Below are 24521 nucleotides of genomic sequence, written 5' to 3'. Positions count from 1 at the left end.
AGTATCCTGAGGGCAATTAAGTGACAAATGTTGTGCAAGAACAGCAATATATACAACCCTGTTAATTTCCACTTCTTAGAATGTTTACTAGCAGTTATCACACCTAAAATTTGAAATAATATACATTTTTGTCCTTGGCGACCCTAGACAGTCGGGTTGTAATGTTTTTGGCTTGTGGCGGAGACAGCCCGAATATTCGGATCTGTTCGTCTGGTCTCCCGGGTCCAAATTTTGCCTTCGTTTTGTGTTTATGCAACGAAGTGAAGCGTGACGTCAGAGTCGCAGCCACCCGGCCATTCGGGTGGTGTTTACAAACACGAATGGAGGAGCTGAGATGAGCCGAAGAACACGGTGGGATGAGCCGAAGTGGGCCGAAGGCGCAGGGACGAGACGAGCTCCGAATATTTTCGTCTGGGGGGAGGAGGGGGTGATCACATAGACACATGTGTACAGCCATGGCCATAAGTTTGGACACAAGTACCATGATGCTTGTGAATCTTAGAAAATACCACAAAATTGTCACTTACAATACAGTACACAACTCCTGAGAACTATATTAAGTTTCATATATAAAAAAACATCAAAAGAGTTTGGTGTCATTTTGTTATTCTTACCAAATTCGGTTGTGAAAGTACTGCATTTTTTTTGTTATTTTCTTCTAATATTATGTTTTGGGAACAAAGTTGTTCCAATTGTTGGAATTTATTGATAATATTATGTCCCTTGTTGATTTGTTGACTAATTAAACTGGTGCTGTCAAAAAATATTAGTCATGTTCTGTCATAGACATCAAAACAGACATAGTAAGTCATGCTGTGTCCAAACTTATGGCCATGGCTGTATTTGTTATAGACATATGTGTATATGTTTATGTGATCACACGATGGGATGAGCCGATGTGGGCCGAAGGCGGAGGGAAAACAGTAACGCCGCATATTCTTTCCGCCCGGTAACGTCCGACGGGGGGGAATATTCGGATACCAAAATTAAAATGACCAAAATTAATATCCGGATACCGCCGTAGCGAACAAATATTCGGGATATTCGGGTCCAGTCCTTGCTAATGTGTGCAGTGATTAGTGGATTTAGTGCAGCTGAGTTGTGTCTTTATCTTGGCTGTAGTGAGTCTTCAGAGGTTTTTAGTCAGACACATTCTGTGTTCTTGTTTGTGAACCAACAAACAAGAACCTACCAAAGAACCTCTTGGTAGTCCTGCAGCCTACCAAGAGGTTCTCTGGTAGGCTGCAGGAGACTTGAGCGTTTGGGTTGTGCTAGTTTGGTTTTTATATGGTTTTATTTGGACGACTATCTTGAGGCCCCTCCATGTGGTTTAGTGAGGTTTTCTGAAACAGTTCTACAAAGCAAACTGCAGCAGAAGAGACTTTGAGAGTTTTTAGCAAGTTCTACAGACCAGACATTAGAGCAGTTTGAGCAGGAGAAGGTGAGCTTCAGAGTAGAAATGAGAAGGAAACCTTCTTGACCCGTGTGGTGAGGTCCTGTACCAGGAGTTTGAGCAGGTTGTGAAGAATCTGTAGTTCTTTGGTCTGAAAGCACCAGAAGAGTCGACTCATTAAAGGAGAAAACTGGAGATATTGTTGGTTCTTCTGTCGCTCTGCAGTTTCCAGTTTCCTTAGACTGAATATCAAGTTTCTATTTTAAATGATTTACCGTGTGAGCCCAAGAAGACTTCACTAAACTCCCTCCATCCCCTGGACACAACAGATATTACTACCATGTTAAATCTTATTTTTTCTTAAATGTGTTTTTGAGTTTTAATAGTTTTAAGTTTTTTTCCTCTTTGCTTGCTTAGTTTTGTCATCTGTTTGAAAGGTGCTAAACAAATAAAGTTGAATTGATAAACTGAATAACTGACTAACTCATGATTGTGACAACAGAAGTGTTTTCATTGTGATTTAAGGGTTTGTTTCATTTTTAAGGTTGGGGTTAAAATCTTGACAGAAATATATTAAAGAAATGAACAACATAAAAAAAGCAATTAAATCAAAGGAAAAAAAAACATTTAATACAATAAAACTTACAAAGAAATTTAAACAAATACAATTAAATGATATTAAACAGACAAAATATTTAATTAGATAATTAAACAGAAGATACAAAACAAGTAATTATGAAATTAAACAAATATTAAACATTAAATATAAAATATTTTAGATAAACAAATTAAAAAATACAATCAAATAATATTAAACACACAAAAACTTAAAAAGACAAAACATTTCATTAAAAATGTTTTTAATTTGAAAATTAAATCTTAAAGACAATAAAACTTTAAATGTAAATAAACAGAAAATACAATGAAGTATTTAAAAAGAAAATGAAACATTAAAATGTGATAAAACATTTCCTCTTTCTGTGTTCTTGGTTTGATTGTGAACAGATTTACTAAGAACTCATTTCAGAAAACTGCTTTCCAGATAAAGTCTACTAGTAGTTGAAGGCATCCATCAAACTAATGTTACCTTCTGATCTCCACAAACTTTACTGTTCAGTGAAGAGAATCAAGATTCACAAGATCTCCTGTGTGAACCTCACATGACCCAAAAGTGTCCCGCATGCACAGAAGAGGACACAACAACAACACGCAGAGAGCGTGTTCAGTGTATACGGAAGTAAACATGGACGCTAAAAGTAGAGCATGTCTGGCCATTTTAAAATTGTTGTCCAGCCGGAGCCAGCATACTTATAACTTAATCGTTTTAAGGAGAAGGTCAAGAAGGAAGAGAGCCAGGATTTTGGCCCTGGCGTTTTGTGGGGCAGTGGCAGCAACGTCTGTCCAGAGAACTGTGAGGGTGCGGAGTCACAGCCAGGAGTGGTGGGATAGTGATGTGAGAGGCTTCACAGATGCGGACTTCATTCAGAATTTTCGAAGTGTGACCTTTATCTACATATGTGAGCGCCTCTTTTTAACACTCATGGCAAGACACACGAAGACGCAGAATAGTGACGTTTGTCATGTACTAATGACATATAGGTCGGATAAATGCGACCTGGCCGTTCAGACTGAAGTCGCATGGCAAAAGATCCGATACGTATCAGAATTAGGACCACATATCCAAATGGCCTGGGTCACGTTTGAAAAAATCGGATCTGTGTCATTCAGACTGTCATGAAAAGATCAGCTACAGGTCGCATAGGGGCAAAAAAAATCAGATGTGGGTCACTTCAGCCTGCAGTGTGAACGTAGCCAAAGTTTGTTCAGGATTTCTAAAGAACCCACAGGTGAAGGTCTGAGAAGAACTCAGATGGAAGGTCTAAATGTGAAATCAAGACTCATGGTCACAAGTTTTAAGGCTTCTGTTAACCACAAAGTTCAAACTAACAGAGGAGTACTGAGAAACTTTTAAAATTTCACCCTTCAAACTGTGTGACAGCTCAGGTCGTGAGGACTCAGGAGGTCTGGAGGCTTTGGAAAGTCTTGGAACTGAGGGTTCAACCCTCCAGCACAAAGACTGAAGTCCAACCTCCTGAGAAAAACGGTCGAGACGAGACTCGAGTTAAAAAAAAACAACTCGAAAATGACAAACATAAATGCGCAAAAAAAAGAAGAATTAGTATCTGAGCAAGATCCCCCCTCCCCGCCGCCGGGTCTGTGTTTACGTTCGAGTAAACTGACGGAGAAGTACAAGCTGGGGAACAACAAGGCGGCTGAAAGCGGCAAAAAACAAAACAAAAACAACTGTCCGTTATTTTTACCTTAGTTTTCGAGAGATAAGGTAAGCATGTCAGCGTCTAAATTCACAGAAAATATGCATTTTTGGTCGCTGCCTGTAAGTAAATGTAAGTAAAGAAATGCTTATACTGTTACGTCTGTGGCATTAACTGTTTTTCTAAACAGAACGGCAAATCGAAGTTTTGCTAGTCTGACCAACTGTCCGGATAATTCAGACAACTATGCTGATGTGTCTTCAATTATATATGTGTTATGCATGCTAACTTACACACTTACTCATCCCTGAAATATACTTGTGAATTCCCCTTTATTTCTGATGTAGCCATGCTTTAATTCGGTGCTGTCATGGATTGCCGATTTGAGATATAAAGAGCTTTCCATGATTGCTGTACCATATTAATTATTGTTTTCTTATGAAACTGTAGGCTGCAGAGGTAATACATTAGCCTCATTTGGCCATTGCTGCATATCACACATTTTTGATTGCTTGATATTTTGCCTTGTAGCACTGTTATTTCAGAAAATGGCTTCAAAAAAGACACACAAGGCCATGGATGACAGAGAGTGGCTATCTGTGCTGCTGAGTTCATTTTCCACCACAGGGGTCTGGCCATCAAGTGCTGAGAACAGGCCTGCCCCCAGGCAAAGAAAATGGCACGACCTCTATCATGGTAAGATGAGAGACCACAAATCTCTGACACAACAACTCCTTACACACTTTTGTCAAGGTATAGTCAGAGAGCAACCAGCATGACAAGTCTGCAATATTCTTTTCTTCATATTCATGGTTACAGATCGAAAAGTGTCCCCTGCAACTTAGGGGCCAGAGGACCCTCATGACAGAGCCGCAGAGATGCTCGTGTGGATTTCATACACAGAAGGTAATAGAATTTACATTTAAAAGCTGCAGTTGTAGATGAATGCGTTTCTGAACTGTTGACTTTTTTTCACTGAAAACCACAAGCATTTTCATATGGTTTTTTCCCCTATGTGTTTTTAGGCACTGTCGACTCATTAAGGTGACTCCACACAGTCGTGCAGTCTACTTATGTAGGGTTATATTGTCTTAGAAAACTGAGATAAGACCAGCTGCTAGTTTCACCAAACTTGAGAAGAAATTTTACTGACCAGCAATGAATTGTGTGTGTTGGGTGTGTTTTTAATTATATTTTTTAGCCCAGTACTTTAAATAATGACACATTTTGATGTTCATTTACTATATTTACTATCTTCTTCAACTAATTGCTTAAGATCCCTTGCAGTTTTATGTATTCATTCAGAACACATTTATTTATGTCTGAAAAATTGAGAAATACTTAATCACCAGTACTTAGAGTGAATACACGGCACACATTTTGACGAGTATAAGTCGGGAAAGCACGGGTCTAGGTAATCGAAGGTCGAACTAATTATAGCACACTAACACAGTATTTTTTTAAAATATTTGATTAAATAGTTATGCAACAGCCACTAACTGCTACTAACCAGGCCCACAGGCTGCTAGCTGGGGAACAATTGTCTGTATAAGATGGGGAAGAGGGGGAAGAATAAAAGGGGGGAAAAAAACCCTGGCATGAGTTCAAATCCTGCTCAGAACCAATAATTGCAATTTGTGTTTAGGTGTTGAATTCCAAGTTCTCTCAATGACTTAAAACTTTAAACACTCATAACTTGCTTATTCTTACAACTACAACTAACAATGTAGAACTATAATAAAGAATGTAGGTGATTTAATTGTTGTAATGTACCTAAACTCATCCAAATGCTGTCTGTATTATGGAGTCAGATTTACATTTGTTGTTGACATTATGACATTTAATGCCATTAAAGTTTCAACAAAGAAGAGAGATGACACACCAGTGTATGCAACTAGATGTATTTGAAACTAGATGTCACTGAAATTTCACATAACTGGACATATTTTACAACTATTTTACAATAAATAAAGCAACAACAACAAAAAAATGTGACAAAAACTTACAATAATGATACATTCTGGGAAATAAAACTGCTAGCACTCAAAGAAACATTAACATATGCACATTATTAAAGGAAAAAAAGGAAGAAAACTTAAGGATTGGTGAAGGTTTACCTAACTATACCTTTACAAATCCTGAAGTATTCTTCCTTTCCTTCAGAGGCAAACAACAACAGAATGATTACAGGTTCAGTGGCTTTATTTTCTGCCTCATCATGTTCAATCACTGTTCCTTGCTTACAGTCTCAGTATTTGGGCAATATATTTTGCCCTTATATACTGAATATGGCCAGTCTCTTGTGTGCGAAACTGTCCGCACTTCCCACAAGTATTTGAAGGTGAAATGTAGCAAAGATGAAGTGTGTGCTGGACTCGACACATTACTGGTGGATGAATGTGAGCTGTGGCCAGTGGCGGTGGATGAAGCACCAGGAGCAAGAGGAACCTGTGGTGTCACAGGAGGCCCAATAGTCAACATTTGCAGGGTGTATGTACATGCAACTCAAGTTCTGTCTTCAGTGTGAATCAGTGAACACATTTCAACAATTGATGGATGTAAAGCGTACTTCACTGGTGAATTTAAAAGCATGGCAGAGGGGATAAGAAGAGAGACCACCAAGTAGAAGTTCAGAGGTTCAAGACCCAGCCTGGGCATTTGTCTTTGTCAGGATTTTGCTAAAATTTAAGAAAGGTCTGGTCTTGAACCAGCAGCCTGCAGCTCCATTGGCAAACTCTTAGCTCACTGAGCTACAGATAAAATAAACAAGCTCATTGTCCCTTTGTCATCGTAATTTCCGTTCCTAATAAAGTAACCACAAGGGTGGAGCCAAGGCGGAGTCTGGGTGGAGTCAGGGCAGAGAGTTGGGGGGGAGGTGGGTGGCAGCCTCCCCCCTCTGCCCCCCTCCCCCACCACACCTTCCCCCACCCTACAAGTTTTTCGAAAATCCGAGTCTCGATGAGTTTTCCCGAGTTTCTGGAGTTTCTACCAGGTCAGAGGCAGAACAAGTTGTCATGAAGAGGTGTTGAAGTCGGTAAGGATGGAGTGACTTATTACAGCGACTAGATGAAAGACGACTAGAAGAGCAGGTCTTTAACCATCATCCCTAAAATCCATGGAGTCGGCTCCAGAGAAATGAAGAGAGGTCAACTTTTATCAACCTCCATCCAGATGTTCAACTTGATATTTTTACTTTGAGCTTTTTAGCATCACAAACCTTTAGTACCACACTTTATTATCATTTATTAGGACTTCAATGGAATCCAGCAACAGATTTAGTTTTTGTTGACAAACTTTATTCTTGTTGTCATGGGACTGCAGGATTTAAAACTGTTCCTTCTATTTGACCTCATGTTTATTAGTTTTAGTGGAGAAAGTTATTTTAATTGTCAATTAGTCTCTTAAAAACCAATTAATAAATTGGATTAGTCAAGAGGTTTAAATTTCTTACTTTGTCATATTTTAAATATTACAAAAAAATATCAAAATAAAGCGTCTTCAGACAATTTGACCTGTAATTGGCGATATATAAATAAAATTGAATTTAAATTGTATGTATCTTGTAATGTTGGAGGAATTCAGCCATATATGTTGGAAAACAAATTTTCTTTGTCCATTAATCTGTTGATTGTTTTCTCCAGTAATTCATTTCTTGTTTGGGTTTATAAAATGTCAAACCCAAATATATTCAGTTTACTGTCATAAAAACCAAAAAGATTTACATTCATAATGCAGGAATCAGCAGTTTTTCACTTTTTATCTTAGTTTAGTCAGAAAGATAGTTGATAATGTGTGAATTGTTGCAGCTTGTGAGCTGTAGAAGGTTTTAATGTTTGGGGCCGAGTGTCAGAAAACATTTAGAAACCAACATCAACAAAACACTCAAAGATTTGAACATCATTAAAGGGAAATACAACTTTTGCATGACAATGTCTAATTAAATAACATTTATTTCCAACGTAAATGTGTGATATTCATCCTCTGGAGCTTCTCTTCACATCGTCTTCCACCTAGACTGGTTTGGTCTGAAGCATGTGCAACAAACATGTGAAAAACTGCACTTTAACATCAATGAAAGACACTGAAGTTTAACCTCTACATAAATGAGACTGAGTCTGGATGTGCTGCTCTGTCATTAACTCCTATGTTTAATGAAAGTTCAAAGAAAAGAGGACATACTTGAGAATGAGCTTATTTTGAACAAACATCTCAGACTTTCTGAGCTTCAGCACCTCTAGCAAGATATTTGAACAACAAGCAACTCAACAGATCCAGAAGTTGGAGAGAGTTAGCTTTAGCTGAGCCACAGAACATGTGGGACGCTAACCTAGCAAACATTTCAGACTTTTCTCTGAGAAGTCTGAGAAATAATTTCCTATTTAATGACAGAGCTACACATCTGAACTCAGTCTCATTAAAACAGACTCTAATTCAGTGTCATCCATCCATATTAAAGTGCAGTTACCCAAAATGTTTGCTGCATGAGCTCCAACAAAACCTGTCCAGGTAGAAGGCCACTTTGACAAACAGGAAGTGGAAGATTCCAAGCAGATTTATAGAAGGGGGAAACAGACTATACTAAGTGTGGTTGAGTATAAAGTGGTGTTTTGAGGGTTTTTAAGGCTGATAGTGATTATTAGTGAAACATCTGAAGGAGATATTCATTTGCAGTAAATGAAAGTATTTAAAATCTTGGAGCCAAACTTAGAAGAACACAAACTCTAATAGAAAATTTTGTTGATACGTTGTTTTGTTTACAGATGTTAAGTTAAAGGAGTTTTATTTGTAACGTATAACCAATCAAATCACTCCAGAAGACAGAACGACCACAAGGAGATAAAGGTTCAGAGCTAAAGTAGCGCCATTTTTAAATTGATTTATTACCGTAAATCATTAAAAACTAAAATACTGGTATTCAGTCAGCCAACAATTACTACAATGTATGTCTCTTTTCTTTGACTTATTTGTACAATACATGATGTATATGATGGTGTTTTTCATACCAAAGTCTATACTATAACGTTTTCTCAGAGACATACTATGCTACTCTGTTTGTTCTGGCCCTGGGCCGCTGCACTCCTCCTCTGTTGTTTTCTGGATTGTACTCAGCTTCATGCCTTCATCCACCCGGCCTCCGTTGCTTCGTCCCGCCTGCCGTCTCTGGAGCTGAAGCTGGATTGGAACAGACCAAAGTACAGTCCAATCACGATGCCAGCTGCCTCTCAAAAGGCTCCTTCATCTGGCGGCACTTCTTCTGAGGGGAAGCTGAGCTTCAGCAGAACTTTGGAGATGTGTTCCAGTGATTGGTGGATGTGGGGGGAGATAGAGAGGAACCTTTGAATTGTTCAGAAAGGAAAACAGGGAACCCATTGTAGTTTTAGTTTAGGGTGCTAATGTGGTGTGTTTTGGGGTTTTAAGAGGTGAACAGGAAGAGTTTTTTGTCGTACTGATGATCTTTTACTTTGTTCCTGGTTGGAATGCCCATCAATGTCAACGTGAAGTTCACTTTTAGTTCTGTTTGTTTATTTTTATTTTACTTACACCCATTTGCTTTTAACCCCCTCACATGTTGTGTTGTTGTAAACTTAGGCTACGTTCAGACTGCAGGGCTTAATGCTCAATTCCGAATTTTTTGTGAGTTCGTTCACATTTCCAATTAAATGCGAACTGTATGTGATCTCCTGTGTGAACCTCACACGACCTAAAAGTGTCCCGCATGCACAGAAGAGGACACAACAACGACACACGCAGAGAGCGTGTTCAGTGTTTACGGAAGTAAACATGGATGCTAACAGCAGAGCATGTCTGGGCAGCATATTTTTAATTTAATCGTTTCAAGGAGAAGGTCAAGAAGGAAGAGAGCCAGGATTTTGGCCCTGGCGTTTTGTGGAGAAGGGTATGTCTGCAGAGCCGGAGGCTGCACAAATACTCCCGCACGAATAGTATTCGTGCAGCCTCCGGCTCTGCAGACACATACTATTGGTTTTGTGCGGCAGTGGCAGCAACCTCTGTCCAGAGAACTGTGTGGGTGTGGAGTCGCAGCCAGGAGTGGTGGGATAGTGATGTGAGAGGCCTCACAGATGCGGACTTCGTTCAAAATTTTCGAATGACAAGGGCGACCTTTACGTATATATGTGAGCGCCTCTTTTTAACACTCTCACGGCAAGACACACGTCTTCGGCAGCCCGTGTTTTGCTTGAATGCAGAATAGCAACATTTGTCGTGTACCAATGACGTATAGGTCGGATAAATACGACCTGGCCGTTCAGACTGAAGTCGCATGGCAAAAGATCTGATATGTATCGGAATTAGGACCACATGTCTAAGTGGCATGGGTCGCATTTGAAAAAAATCGGATCTGTGTTGTTCAGACTATCATGAAAAGATCAAATACAGGTCGCATAGGGGCAAAAAAAATCAGATTTGGGTCAGTTCAGCCTGCAGTCTGAACGTAGCCTAACTCTTTCAAATAAATACTCGTCTAACCCTCTGGAAAGCATTTGGACTGTTTTTGTGTTGCTCCTCACCTACTTTAGACAGCCAGGACAGACCAACGTTTTGTGGACCAAAGGCTAAACTCTGACATTTTTAGAGCGATATACTATAGCTATACTATAGGCTTTTTTAGTTGACATATTATTATGACTTTTTTGTTTTAACATATTATAAGAATTTGAACAGTTTTAAAAATTACTATACTTTTACTTATACAATGAACTATTATTCTATGGCATTTTTTAGACCACATATTATACTCTGATGTTTTCTTGAATAACATACTATTTTAACAACATACTGCACTGACATATTTTGAACCACATATCATACATGACAATTTTAGGCAACATCCTGTCATTTTGTGCTTTGCTGCCTAAGATCTCAAGGCTGCTTGGTCGCGGTCTTTCTCGTCCTGCTTCAGAACATCTTCATCAACTATGTTTTCTTTTGAAGAGGCCCTCGGATGCAGCAATCTCTGACCTTAAGGAGGAACTGCTACTTGGATTTATATGAATTAGGCTTTATTACCATTATTGGTAGTATTGGTGGTAGTAATAGTAATGCGACTACTACTAGTAGTAGCTAGTAGCTAGCTGCTGTTTTAAACAAGATCTCACAACTCAAGACGTGAAACAATACAATAAGAATGAATAAAAACAGACCAAATAAGATCATCTTGCTGAATTGTTCCACGCTAAGTTCCATCTGCAGATTCCCTCTCAGACTAAAAACTGCCTCTTCACTGAACACCTTTACACTTATATATACTTCTGACTACCAATAGCTGTGAATAGATGATTTTTTCCTTTTTATTAGCTTTATTTGACAGGTAAGTAGAGAGACAGACACAAAAGTAGGGAGAAAACCTGCAAGCAAAAAGCCATGAGCTGGAGTTGAACCCAGGCTGCTGTACCAGGTTTACCTTCCTGTTTAGAGATCTCCTGTTCATTCACCTGAGCTAATGCCCCAGTATGTGTGTTATACTGAAAGGAACTGGTGTCTTTTCTCAATAACATGTCAGTTTAGAGTAGTATGACACAACAAAGTTCTGCTGTTGGTTTGAACAAGAATGTCCTGTGAATTTTGCTAAATTGCTGCATTTCAAATCCAATACCTTAAATACTGCTGGGCTGTTTTAGTAAAATTTTGACGTTTGTGTTATTTAAATAAGACAGTGTACCCACAATGTGATCTAAACCTGCCAATACTGTATCAATATATTAATGTTATACTGCAACACTTCGGCATTCTGTTATCAGCCTGCTTGGTGAACTTCTTGTTAAATAAAGTGTACACCGTGTGCTGGTCTCCTGTCTGCTGCTTTGACAGGTTTTAACAGCAAACAGAGATCGCAGCTCCACTGGTTCCACAGTCTATGTTCCAACCGCAGTGACGTAGTTTTTCTTTCATGTAGCCTGACAGCGCATGACTTTTAAAATGAGAACGCCTCTTATTTCCAGTTATTTTGTCAAGACCGAAATGTATAGAACAGCAGAAATTTCATTTTATAGACAAAGTTGTCCCATTGTTTATTTCCTGGTCAGTAGGTAAGGGGTCCTGAAAAGCCACGCCTACGAAACATCTGTCTCAGAAACCCTGCTATCACCAGTTGATCTTGAACACTGGCATATTGGTTGTTTTCATTTTCACTCAGTCTGATTCACATCTATGCTCACTAGTCTGGTCCGATGCAGTTACGTACTGAGAAACGGCCACAGTCTTCTTACCGCAAAGGTACAAAGCTGCTCGTCTTCTCCTCCGGCATCAGGAAACGTCTTCAAAGCTTCTTCAATTCCAAATGAAATACAATCAAAAGCTCAAACTAACGTCATTGGTGCATTCAGGTGCAGTCAGACAATGACAAAATGAAAATTTTGGGGCGGCACACGGGGTGGCCAGTCAGATCAAATCAGATCCGCCACTGCTCTGAACTCCAAACAACACTTTCTGGGGGTTTGGTTTTTGCTCCTGTCACATTTTTCCTCACTGTGAACAAGGACGAAGACAAGGACACAGAACAAGCATGAAGAGACAAATCAGAAATGTCTTCTGTGTGGAATGACATAGTTATAAAGTCATAAACCATAAAAACAGAAAAAAGTAGAGTTTCTTTAATTATTGCATTCTAAAAACATAAATAGATAAATAAAAGCTGATATACACGTCAGACCTTTTCCAAATACCCACAGGTGTTACTAACACCAGAAAAATTATATTTGTCTCTACATACTTCAGATATTTTACTATTTATATTTTTATTTGTTTCCATGCTTGTTTCCTGTCTGGTCTGTGTAAACACTGCCTGCAGGTCAGCCTAAAAGTCCCTGAATTATTGTCAAGTTGCTGTTGATTGCAGTGGAATCATTAATGACTTTCTGGTTGCACCAATGAGCTCAGAATTTTTTTGATGTAGTCAAAGCTGAAGGTTTATTTTTGTCAAATTTCTAAATGAGACATGTAGAATAAAATAATTTTGATAAAACGTATGGTTTTCCACTGTAAGAGCACATCAGACATGATACATTCAAGGACCATCAGAAAGTTGATTATTTGTTTACACACTTTCTGGCTAATGACAATGACTGCAGTAAATTTGGCTTTTAAAAATACAACATGCCTTTTAAATCCTCCAGTAGGTATAGGGGTTTTGAGGGTTAATATTTAAATTTAAAAAAAAAAACATCCCACATTCTCTTGTAAGAAAAATAATTTTATTCATTTTTAAGTAGATAGTGAAGGTCCATTAAACCAGGTAGCACTATAAAGCCTCTGTCTGCCTAAATACATAGTGATGACAACCACTTTAATGTTTTCCTATAATTACAAGTTAACAGTTGGTTTTTTTGTGTAATTATGAGGCCTGAGGTCAGCTCTGTTTAACCTGTTTAAATGTTTAGTTTGAGGCTGCTTCATCCCAGAGCAGGTCTGAGGTCCAGACTGACAATCTGAGGGTTCCAGTGAGTCCCAAAGGAGAAACAGTTTCCTCCTCCACCAACCAGGATCAGCTCCTCTGGGCCCGTCAGCTCTGAGCAGAACGATTGGAGCATCAGAGGCCACGGCACCGAGCTCTGCAGCAGAAACAACACACAGTAACTCATTATTCAGTCATCTCATAGAGCTACACTCAGGCTAGCAGTGAAAATGCACCTGTAGGCTGTTATACATGAATCTCTATAGAGAAAGCATTTTAATAGAATGTTTAAAGAATGCTTTAAGGGGATTTATCATTTCAAATAATGTTCCTATGAGGGTTATAGTCAACTAAGACACAATGTTCAGAGGATGTTTGTAAGATGTTGTCAGATAAGATGAAAAGGAAAATTCCTATATCAGATACTGCTCAGAAATAAACTAAATGACAGAGTATCTAAAAAGGAGAAAACAGCAATAAGATATAAGTACGACAGAGTACTGAAATAAAACAAGTAAAAAGAGGCTAGAATAGAACAATAATAAGTACAGCTGGCAAATATACTGATGTATATGTAAGTTACATGATAACAATAGAAGAACCAACATTCAACAGCTGTTTTCAAGATGTGTTCAAACTTTTAATTTGACATATTAACAAAGCCAGAACATTTTGACGGCAGTGTTGTGAGGATGTTTTGCAGATGTTGTTGAGAATTTCATGATTTTTTAAAATGCTTCATGACAATAAGGAAGGAAGTACTCAATGCAACGTTTGGAAAATGTTTTATCAACATATTTAGCCTGCATTACATGAACTCTGCAGAACTTTCTCAGAATGTTTTAGAAGCAAAGAAACATCGAGCTGAGTTGTTGCTGGTGTACAGCCTGCAGTCTTTACACAACTTTACTAGATCACTAGAACTTAATCAGAACAATTTTGGGAACAAAAAATCTACCTGTGTTGATGCTAGGTTATGATACCTTTTACAACCTTAAGTGTGCCAGTACGTGTTTTTTATTTAGAAATTGCAGCTGACCGTGTTCAGACTGAACTCCACGCTGCTGCATGTTTCCATGTCGATCACAACGACGCCTGGAACACCGTCTGAATGCAGCCAGACTCCTCCCACTAAGACCAGCTTCTGCCCACACACATGGGCACAATGAGAGTATCTGAAACGAAGCACAGCATCACATTAGGAGGTTTGTAAAGTACAAACTTGAGGACAGAGTCTTTAAACTGGACATCCCTGAGAGACCTGGGAACAGGAGAAGGCTGCACGTTTATTCTCTCCCAGATGAAGCCTCCTTCAGTCGGCCTCAACAGTACCGTGTCTCCCAGCAGAACTCCGCGTCTGTTCAGGCCTCCAAACATCACCAAACCTCCATTATATGAACAAGCTGAGTGGGAATGACGAGGCTCTGGAGCAGCGCCCTCTACTGGAATCTATGGATACAGAACAGAAGGCAAGAACCAGTCAAACTGATTCAATATTATAAGATATCTGTTACTAAGAAGGGAGGTTTGCAGAGTTACAGCAACAAAAGGAAAGAGCAAAAATGTAAGAACATCAGTAGAAAAATAATAATAAAGAACAAATACGTATAAGTATAGTTGATGAGTCTTGAAACAAGAGGCTTAGATGTGTTGCACAATTCTTTGAAGGATTTTTACACATTTCAGCACCAATATTTATTCCCAAAACATCACGGAGACCAAAACACCCAGTTTAAGAATCACAAAACACCTTTCTCTTTTACTTTGTTAGTAAATTTCACATCTATTCATACTGAAATGTCCAAAAAATCTAACTTCACAGTGATAAAGATACAGTCTGTAACAGGTCAGATTAATGAGACTCATCAATATTAAATGTAATCCAGGTTTAAACTAACAGGAGCTGATGTTCAGTTTGCTGCTTAAAGCTGTTTTAGGATTTTTTCCTCTGGGTTTATTAAATACCTGCAGCATCAGGATTCATATGAGCATCTCAAAAGAGTAATAGCTTCATTAATTACTGAGAATTTTATCAGGTGGCGGTAAATCAGTAGTTTCATGAGTCTTTATTTTATCCCTGGTAAAGTATTAGACAGATTTTAATCACACACAGAGAATTTTCTGTGTTTAGGAGGTTTTAAATATACTAAGCTGTCAGTTTGAAAAGATGCTGTAGGATTAGATTTAGTCCGTTGTTTATTGTTAGTATGTTGTTATGTTTTTATACATAATAATCCTCACTGTGATACAGAAGAGAGAGACAACATAATTAAAGTGCTGCCAGCAGGTCTGACATTGAGACTCTTTTAATAAAAGAACAAATAGCAAACCTCAGTCCAGTGCTGCTGATCCAGATCCAGGAAGAAGACGTCGCCCAGCACTGCCACTGATTTGTTCTTTCCTCCAAAAATGCACAGAAAGTTTCTGCCTGCACAAAAAGCCACAAGAATTCAGAGTAATCCGGTGAAATGAGCACGATGCAGGCACAAAAGCAAAGAAAGAGTGGCAGAACAATAGAAAAGAGGAGCGTACGGAAGGCCATTTTAACATTAAATAGCTGCTTTTAATTATCCAGAATTAACCATACAGATATTAATATTGTCCTAGTTACAGCGTGACTAAATCATTTTTTTATTCCAGAAACCTACAACAACATTCTGACCATTTAAAAACTAATTTAAAAAGAAAGGAGCATGTAGATAAATGTCAAAACAACAAAAATCAGACATTCAGCAAGAAAACAACCACGATAACCAAACTAAAAGTAGCAACCAAAATACAAGAGCTTAGCATGCAAAATATTTAAATAGGAGATACGGATTTAATGAAAACAGGGGCTCTCTGCCACTATGAACGTCTCCAGGCAGCTGAAAATCCTGTGGTAAAAATGATGTTTGTCCTGGAAAATTAATGACGTGAAGATCTGAAATGTTGTTTTTGTTCAGGAAGGATTTAATCATCTGCAGTTCATATCCAGTCTAGCTGTTAAAACTGTTTAAGAGCATCAGAAAGAAAATGTACAAGAACAAACGCAAAAAGAAATTAGGAAAATGCAAAAGAAAGCACAAGATAGGGGGAAAAAAAAGCAAGAATACAGAACAGAGCGAGTTAAAAAAAAAGTAGAAACAAAGAGCACCTAAGCCTTCCTGCTCATAAACACGACAAATATTTTTATTTATATTTTAATTGTAATCTGCACATGGTCTTTCTGCACTATTATTTTGTATATTTAACATTGCCTCCCTCAGTACATACAAGCATTTCTTCATTTTTCTGCATCATAAATTTTGTGCCAGCTTTTCTGTTCTTTCATATTCAAATTTGTTACCTCAGTATGTTTAAGTAGATGTTCTGTAAATGCACTCAACAAAATATGAACGCAACACTTTTGTTTTTGCTCCCATTTTTTATGAGATGAACTCAAAGATCTAAAACTTTTCCCACATACACAATATCACCATTTCTCTCAAATATTGTTCACAAATCTGTCTAAATCTGTGATAGTGAGCACTTCTCCTTTGCTGAGATAATCCATCCCACCTCACAGGTGTGCCATATCAAGATGCTGATTAGACACCATGATTAGTGCACAGGTGTGCCTTAGACTGCCCACAATAAAAGGACACTCTGAAAGGTGCAGTTTTATCACACAGCACAATGCCACAGATGTGGCAAGATTTGAGGGAGCGTGCAATTGGCATGCTGACAGCAGGAATGTCAACCAGAGCTGTTGCTCGTGTATTGAATGTTCATTTCTCTACCATAAGCCGTCTCCAAAGGCGTTTCAGAGAATTTGGCAGTACATCCAACCAGCCTCACAACCGCAGACCACGTGTAACCACACCAGCCCAGGACCTCCACATCCAGCATGTTCACCTCCAAGATGGTCTGAGACCAGCCACTCGGACAGCTGCTAAAACAATGGGTTTGCATAACCAAAGAATTTCTGCACAAACTGTCAGAAACCGTCTCAGGTTTCTGACAGGAAACTGGCGGCCATCTCTCTCAATTGTACAGAGTCCTTCAAAAAAATCCTGGATCCAGACGGTGATCCGGATCACCTACAAAATCTAATTGATTGTTACTTTTGCTCTTCCGGGCATTCTGTAAAAATTTGGTGAAAATCCGTCCATGACTTTTTGAGTTATGCTGTTAACAGATAGATAGACAGACAGACAGACAGACAGACAGACAGACAGACAGACAGACAGACAGATGGCCTGGCGGAGGTCGGCACTCTCCGAGTGCTTTTCTAGTTTATCATTGCAGAAGACTGAATCCTTCCTCACCTTTGTGTCTGACCACAGTCGCTGTGTGTCTCCATCTTGGCGGTGGCGGATCTCCAGTACAGACCAGCTGCTCCACATTAACCTTCACTGCATCTCCACCCTCCAGAGGACCAACAGTTACTCTGAAGAGGCCTCTGGTCGGGCTGAGCGGAGAGGATCGACCTCCCAACACCAGGACGCCTCCTCCAGGTAGAGCAGTAGCCGTGTGGTGGAGTCTCACTCCTGGCATCATGGAGGTAAAGTTATTACTCCCTGTTTTTATGTCTTTACATGCAGCAGAAAGAGAAGACGCAGCTCTCACCCAGATCTGCAGATGCCTCCACGCTGACGGATCTCCAGCCCTCCTGACCTCTGAGGAGGATTCTGCTCGCTGCCCCTCGGCCTCCTCTGCTGGAGCCTCCGGTCAGCAGCAGCTGCCCCGGACTCACCGAGGTGGAGGCCATCCCCAGCCCCTCCATGAACACCGGTAAGGTCTGCATGTTCAGCACTGTGGGGCTCCAGCAGGGGTTTATAGGTGGTACTGGAGATACTGAGGCAACAAAACAAAAGGAAGCCCTTAATATTTTAACTTGAAAGCAGGAGAAGTGGTTTCTTTAGGGGAAATGAAGCTACCTGGAGGATGAGCGAGTAAAGCCGGCGCCGTCAAACAGCCTCGAGATGCCGTCAGGATGAAGTAGTGGGAACACTTCTGGTGCCACTCCTGAAATCAGACACGGCTACAGTCGCTCTGCTACACTAGAAAGTCTGATTTTATGAAGGATGCAGCAGCTCACCTCGTATTCATCGAAAGGCTCCAGGCTCTCCACTCGACCTCGCTCCTCCTCAGGGACCAGCCCCAAGTAGAAGTCATTCATATCCAGACACACACACTGATCCCAGCCCTGAGCACAAACACACACATTTACTGTTAAACACAACAGAAAGGTCTATCCCCAGAGGAACAGGAAGCTCCGTCAGAGATAACTGAGTCTTTATTAAGTTGTTTTCCACTGACTGAACCTCTGCATGCGCCTCTATGGAAATACCACAAACATGACTACAAGTGGAGAGAACTCAGACATGTTTTCTGTGCAGTGTGACAGTTATAATGCCATGAATCATGAAAAAAATTGGAAAAAATGTTGAATTATTCTGAATATATATTTGATTTATTGCAAAAAAACGAAAAAAAAGGAAATAAATATGTACGTTATTCCAAATAATAGAGGCTCTACTACAGATGTTGTTTTGACTTACTTTTTAATTTCTTTCCATACTTGTCTCCTCTCTGCTCTGAGTCAACACTTCCGGCAGTTCAGCCAAAAAATGTCTGAATTCTTTTCAACTAACTGTTGGTCACAGCTGAGTCACTAATGGCTTCCTGGTTGAACTAAGACCACAGAACTTTTTGTTTTTATTAGAATCAGGTTGTAGGAAATGGTTTATTTTTGGTGATTTTAAAAATGAATGAGATTTTGATGAAATATTGTAAGTTGAAGCTTTAAGAGTTTTTTTGACAGCTCTACAGATGAGTAGTTAAAGTACTGCCAGAAAGTTGACAACACTTTGATTGTTTTTATGGTTTCTGGCTGATCAGTGGTGTCATTTCTTTTTACCATAATTTGCCTTAAAAGTCTGCGTTGGATTACATGTGTAGATAATGTGTGTGCTAGCCTTGTCCAGGAAGCGTCGCCTCTGTGCCGAGGTGTCTGGGTATTGTTGGAGAGCGTGCAGAGTTGAATTCAGCTTCACGAAATGTTCTTGCATGATTCGACCGAAGGCATCGTGTGGATGGATCTGCTCGTACATCACAAACACAGACTGAGGCAGAAGCTTCGCTGCCCAACTGATGACGGCGTCTGACCTGGAAGACACACAACATACACAAGATTGTTTTTGTTTTTTTAAATGAATGCTCTACCTCACCTTACTCCAGGCAGTTTCTGGGAGTTTTTTCACATTCTTTTTCACTGTGAGCTCATTTTATCTGCAATATAAAGTTCTGCACCTCTATGGAAACACAATAATCATGACTAGAAGTGGAGACAACTCAGAAATGTCTTCTGTGCTGGATGACACAGTTAGACAGAGAAAAAATGAGAAAAATTGGAATGAACATGTACAACATTTTCCTAAGTTCCCACAGAAGCTGGTGTTACCAATACTGGGAGAAAGGTGCCTTGACATAAAACACATATTTTAGTGCTTACATTTTACATTATTTGTCTTTACTTGTCTTCTCTCTGCTCTGTAAACACTGACTGGAGTTCAGTTTAGAAAATATATTTTTTGTCATGTGACTGTTGGTTGCAGCTGAGCCACTAATGGCTTACTGGTAGCGACAAGAAGTGCAGAATTTTTTGTTTTTTACCCAACCTACTAACAGCCAACAGTTCATTTTTGACAATGTTTTTTATGTGAGATGTTTAATTTTGGTGGAATATTGTGATTTTAAGCTTAGTTTTGCTCAAATTTCCCAATGGAACGCTACATGGCAGTTCTAATGCCAACAAAAAGCTGAAAATCCCACAATTTTTGCATTTTTTGTATTTTCTGCTTCTGTTAAATGGTACAATTTTGGCCATACAACATGACTTTCAGAGCTCAGAGGGTTAGCTCATATTTCATGCATGTTGCTCACTGTACCTTTGAGTTTCCATGTAGGTGAGAACCACCTCAGAGAGGATCAGCGTGGGAGCAGCCCAGTCCAGCCCGGCTGCACACAGGGCCTCCTCCACCTGCTTCTCCTCCCTGACATCCACCCCTAACAGACGGTACCGACTGCTGGACACCAGTACAGGTCCTAAACAAACACAGGCATCAATACACTTACAATATCTACACGACAACTGCAGTGAACAGAGATGACAAACCTGCAGAAGAAGGTTCATGGGGGTCCAGCATCCCCTTTAGTGTAACATTAGAGTCGATCAGGGCGGCTTTTCGTCGCGTGACGTCGGGAAAATCCACTTCGAAAACAACAACCCTGTCTAGAGCTCCATCTGCATGTAGACGGAAATACAAGGAGTCGAACCCTGCACCCAGAGACAGAATCTAAGAGAGACGGAAGGAGATAAAAATATAAACTGACTTCATATTGCAAACTTACTGTACTGAATAGTGTTGACAGTTTGCTGCTAACTTGCCTGTCTGTTGGTGCATGTTGCAGTAACCTGAAGAAACCGCCTCACACAGTGATCCACAGCTCTCCATCGCACATAGTAGCCCCTAGAACCAGTAGTATAAATATTATTAATAAGCATGGTGTGAGCAAATGTTCCATGTGTGTCATGGTAATAATCACGCAACATGTGAGAGTAGGAACTGTCACGAGTCAGGAGATCACGGGACATCACGGCATCACATCAGGACTGGTGTTAGACGTGCTTTCATGGACATTGGTGATTTCTACGTGGAGCTCGAACATTCAGTAGCTGGATGATCCAGCGTTCATGTGGAGGATCATGATGGTGATGAGAGGAGGGTCTGCAGCTACCATCAACAGAAGAAGCAGCGTTTTCCAAAACCAGAAACAGAGTGTCAGGTTTGATGCCATTCTGATTGTTTTCTTCGAGATTCACGTGGTCGTGCATCGTGAATTCATCACCCATTTTTGGACTCTCAACGCAGAGTTCTGCTGTAAAATCCTGAGCTGTGGGAAGGAGAACATTAAAGCCGAAATGTGGCGTGATGGCAAGATGGTCCAACAAACACAACCGTTGCTCTCCAACAACCTTCTCACTAGATTTGGCTCCCTGAGACTTCTTCTTCTTCCCCAAAATGAAATTCTAGAGTTGCTATCTTGTCACAGTTTCGGAGATTCAGATCATTGCATATGGAGCTTCATATGTTTACATAACAGAACATTTAGGGAACGTTACAAGTGTTGTAGGAGCACTGGGAGCAGAGTATCACTGCACAGGACTTTGACGGGTCAGTGGTTGGATTTATATCAGACACGGTTTTAATTTTTACAGCCGCAGTCTGAGAAAATTTAAGACTGCATCTTGTCAAGTGTTTTGACACATAGAGCAGTGTGAATATTCAGTCCAGTCTCATTTTCACTTATTGTACTTTTACTGCTTACTTCCCCCGAACATGACAGTAATTTGCTATCTCAGGTCCGTGTCGGTTCTTTGTTGCTGCAGGAAACAGATCAACCATTTCCTTCACATCTACTTTGTTTGTGTAATAGCAGAAGAGCGTGAAAAAAACAAAGACAAAGCCGACCTGTTGATGAGTGGAGCTCTTCTTGCTACTTTGCACACAAAGCGTTGGAGAAAGTCGTCCTTGAAGTAGCCCTGAGCTGCTGCAGACACTTTGCTCACCACGCTGCTGTCGTTGGTTCCCTGGACCTGAAGTAAACAACAACAAGCCACCATAACTAAATAATACATAAATGAACCGAGGTGTTCATTTGGGTCGAAGCACACTGAAGCTGAGCATCACCAACTCACAAACAAATAGAATTCATTAAATCCACTTTCAGACTCAAGTCTTGTACTGAAAAACTAATATAGAACAATAATCATGACTTTATTTGTATACCACCTTTTGAAAACATTGGTAAAAAGTGCTTTCCAGTAAATCAAATTAAACAAATAATAATAATAATAATAATAATTCAACAGATAAATCAGGTACCAAACATGCAACATAAACAAGATAAACTAAGTGAAATCAAGTCAACTTTCTTTATACATCATATTAAAGACAACAGCATCAAAATATTATGTTTGGTGTTACAAATGGTGGAAATATTGAGGTTAAGACCCTGCTGTGTTATTTATGGTGTGACTTTACCCCAGAGATTTACATATTATGGATTAAAACCCAACAAACATTATATGAAATACTACTTTTACCTGACCCTGCAGTTTTATTAATTATGTAGAATAACTTAATTAATGCAATATTATAGCTCAGACACAGTGCAGTAATACAGTATTATAAATTAATGTACTATATTAAGACTACAGCATGAATGCTGGCTCCTCACTTTGACTTTACAAACAGCTGCAGCATGACACAGATCCGGACTGTCTCTGAGAGCAGCAGCATGGTTTATTTGTATTTATTTATCTTCTGCTGTGTCATCGTGATCACACGTAGCTTTATTTGCCTAAATTCTTTTCGACGGACCGCCGAGCTGCTGCACAGATCAACAGTTCCTAAAGTGAAATCGCTGGAACAAAGCGATCACTCTCAGCATGAATCTGCACTTTATATTTTCAGCAAAGGTCCAAAAATAGCCTCCTTGGTGATTTATTACAGAGAGTTTACAGTTCTGCTGCTGAAATGCAACACTGTCTGTAGTGGTGGTGTCACACTGTGCATGGAAATTACTAATTACTGAAGTAAAAAGGGGGGAAAAAGAGCAAGCAATCAGCCTAATAATGAAACAGAGGTTATTATACTGAGTCTATGAGGGAAAGCAGATAAATAATTTTGAGTAGAAAAATATCTTTATTTATACGTGTGTTTCCTTAACTGTCAATTAAACACAAAAAATATCTATTTAAAAAAACAGAAATTATAAATAGTGAGGCTGCAGGGCTGTACATTTAGAGCATATTATTGTTCTTTGGTAGTTTATAACTTCAGATTTACATTGTTGGTTCATTAAAATTGTTGTAAGGGTACAAAAATTACAAGAAATAAAATGCAAAAAATAGGAAACTCTCAGTGACAGACTAGTTATATAAGTCATATTTATTTTGAGGCATCTAACTTTCAAATTTCACTTAACCAATGGAGGTGACATTGTTTTTTTTTCCTTAAAAAAATGACCTTTATAAAATTAAACTTTCCATAAATAGAGCTGTTCACAATATAAAATGTGTACGACTTTAATTAGAACTACATTCTACTGAAGAAACAGCCCATTTTTCTATTGTCTGCAGCTCCCCCTCCTTAAAAATACCAATTTAAAAACTGCTTATTCTTGTTTAAGACTCTAGTAAATGTCATGCGTTATTGAAACAATTGGAAAACGTCCAATAAGTGATAAATCTGTTGCAATGCATCACATTTTTTTTTAAAGCCATCACGTTTTCTGTGTTAAATCTTATTTTTTATAATATATTCGCAATAGTGAACGCAATTTATGTTATCAAACAGCCACAAAGCGGTTAGAATCACAATATCTCTCTATAAATATTAGTATAATAACAGCACACAGTGATAGTTGTGTAAATACTCATGTACTAGTTGTCATTAAATGGGGTTTTAAACTCACAGCTGTGTCCTTTCCTTGTTTCTTCTTCGTTCGGTTTGTCGTCGGCATTATTTTACCGCTCAGAAGAACTCCTGCACTCGCTGTACAGTTTAATAAGTAAGTATTGACATTGAAGTTTTGGGTTTTTTGCTCTCAGTCCACTGATCAAAACATTTCAAACATCCTCCACGTGGTTAAACACTTCCGGGTTTCGCTGTCAGCTGCTCTCTGGCGCCCCCTGCGGTCTGGAGGCTGCAACAGTTATCACAGTTCAAGACCCCATTAAGAAAATAAGCGATTTTTAGTTGCAGCGTTAATTCTCTTTACAGGGACTTGATTATAACTATTGTTAAATATTTGTCATTCGTGCTCGTTATTGCTAGCAAAACGGCTCGGTATTTGATAAACTTTTGTCAAATTAGATTATAAAAAATATGACCAAACACTGACAAAACTGCTGAGAACTATGTCCTAGTATTGTCTTTCTTTGGCCCTATTTATTAATTAATTAATTCATTTGTTTATTAAAATACATTTATAATGTACATCTTATTAGGAAAAGATTAAAACATCTTTCATTATACTTGTTGAAATAATATGCTCAATAAATTCATTATTAATAAATACAAATTTTGGTTACCAGCTGTGTGCTTTTTCACATATACTGAGTTACAATTCACTTTTCATGAATTCACTGTACTTTTTTAGATTAAATGTGTGTGTTTATGAATATTTTGGGTTGTTATAAATAAAATATCTGCTCTGCCTTTTTCGCCCACAGGTCCTCCACAGGATTTTCACAAATATTAACCTTTTGGAAACCTGCAGAGAATATTTCCCAGAGGTGTATTGTTTGCAGTTTTTTCTAAGAATAATAACTTTCTGAGTAAACTTGCTTACAAAGTCTGTAAAGGTATTTAAAAAGTAATAATCTTCTAGGGACTCTGGGGAATTTAAAAAC

The 24521-nt window shown here is 39.0% G+C and overlaps 1 protein-coding gene across 2 annotated transcripts; it reads right to left on the bottom strand.

The window, feature by feature from the left end:
• Positions 1 to 12853: 12853 nt before the first annotated feature.
• On the bottom strand, positions 12854 to 23757 carry lcmt2 (leucine carboxyl methyltransferase 2). 2 transcript variants are annotated; one of them, XM_022222082.2, is made up of 14 exons: positions 23582 to 23757; positions 21574 to 21698; positions 20490 to 20571; positions 20217 to 20397; positions 19990 to 20146; positions 19018 to 19207; positions 18138 to 18245; positions 17977 to 18064; positions 17666 to 17893; positions 17365 to 17586; positions 15406 to 15503; positions 14337 to 14524; positions 14115 to 14250; positions 12854 to 13232 (listed from the first exon to the last, which is right to left on the bottom strand). In XM_022222082.2, exons 1-14 carry the CDS (start codon positions 23627 to 23629, stop codon positions 13074 to 13076), a joined length of 2010 nt encoding a protein of 669 aa, XP_022077774.2. In that variant the 5' UTR covers positions 23630 to 23757; the 3' UTR covers positions 12854 to 13073. The 2 variants fall into 2 exon arrangements, with proteins under 2 accessions (XP_022077774.2, XP_022077775.1); XM_022222083.2 differs by lacking the exon at positions 23582 to 23757 and having other exon boundaries at positions 20490 to 20995.
• Between the last annotated feature and the right edge of the window lie 764 nt (positions 23758 to 24521).

Source organism: Acanthochromis polyacanthus, chromosome 14 (assembly GCF_021347895.1).
Source record: "Acanthochromis polyacanthus isolate Apoly-LR-REF ecotype Palm Island chromosome 14, KAUST_Apoly_ChrSc, whole genome shotgun sequence".
NCBI classification, from domain to species: Eukaryota; Metazoa; Chordata; class Actinopteri; family Pomacentridae; genus Acanthochromis; species Acanthochromis polyacanthus.
The sequence above is the reverse complement of the archived record's forward strand: the minus strand, read 5'-3'. Positions and strand labels throughout refer to the sequence as shown.

Coding starts and splice junctions, on each gene's coding strand:
- lcmt2 (XM_022222082.2), bottom strand. CDS start 23,629: ATGCCGACGACAAACCGAACGAAGAAGAAACAAGGAAAGGACACAGCT. Junction 20,572..21,573: donor AGAGCTCCACTCATCAACAG/GTCGGCTTTGTC, acceptor TACTGGTTCTAG/GGGCTACTATGTGCGATGGA. Junction 14,251..14,336: donor CAGCCTTCTCCTGTTCCCAG/GTCTCTCAGGGA, acceptor GCTTCGTTTCAG/ATACTCTCATTGTGCCCATG.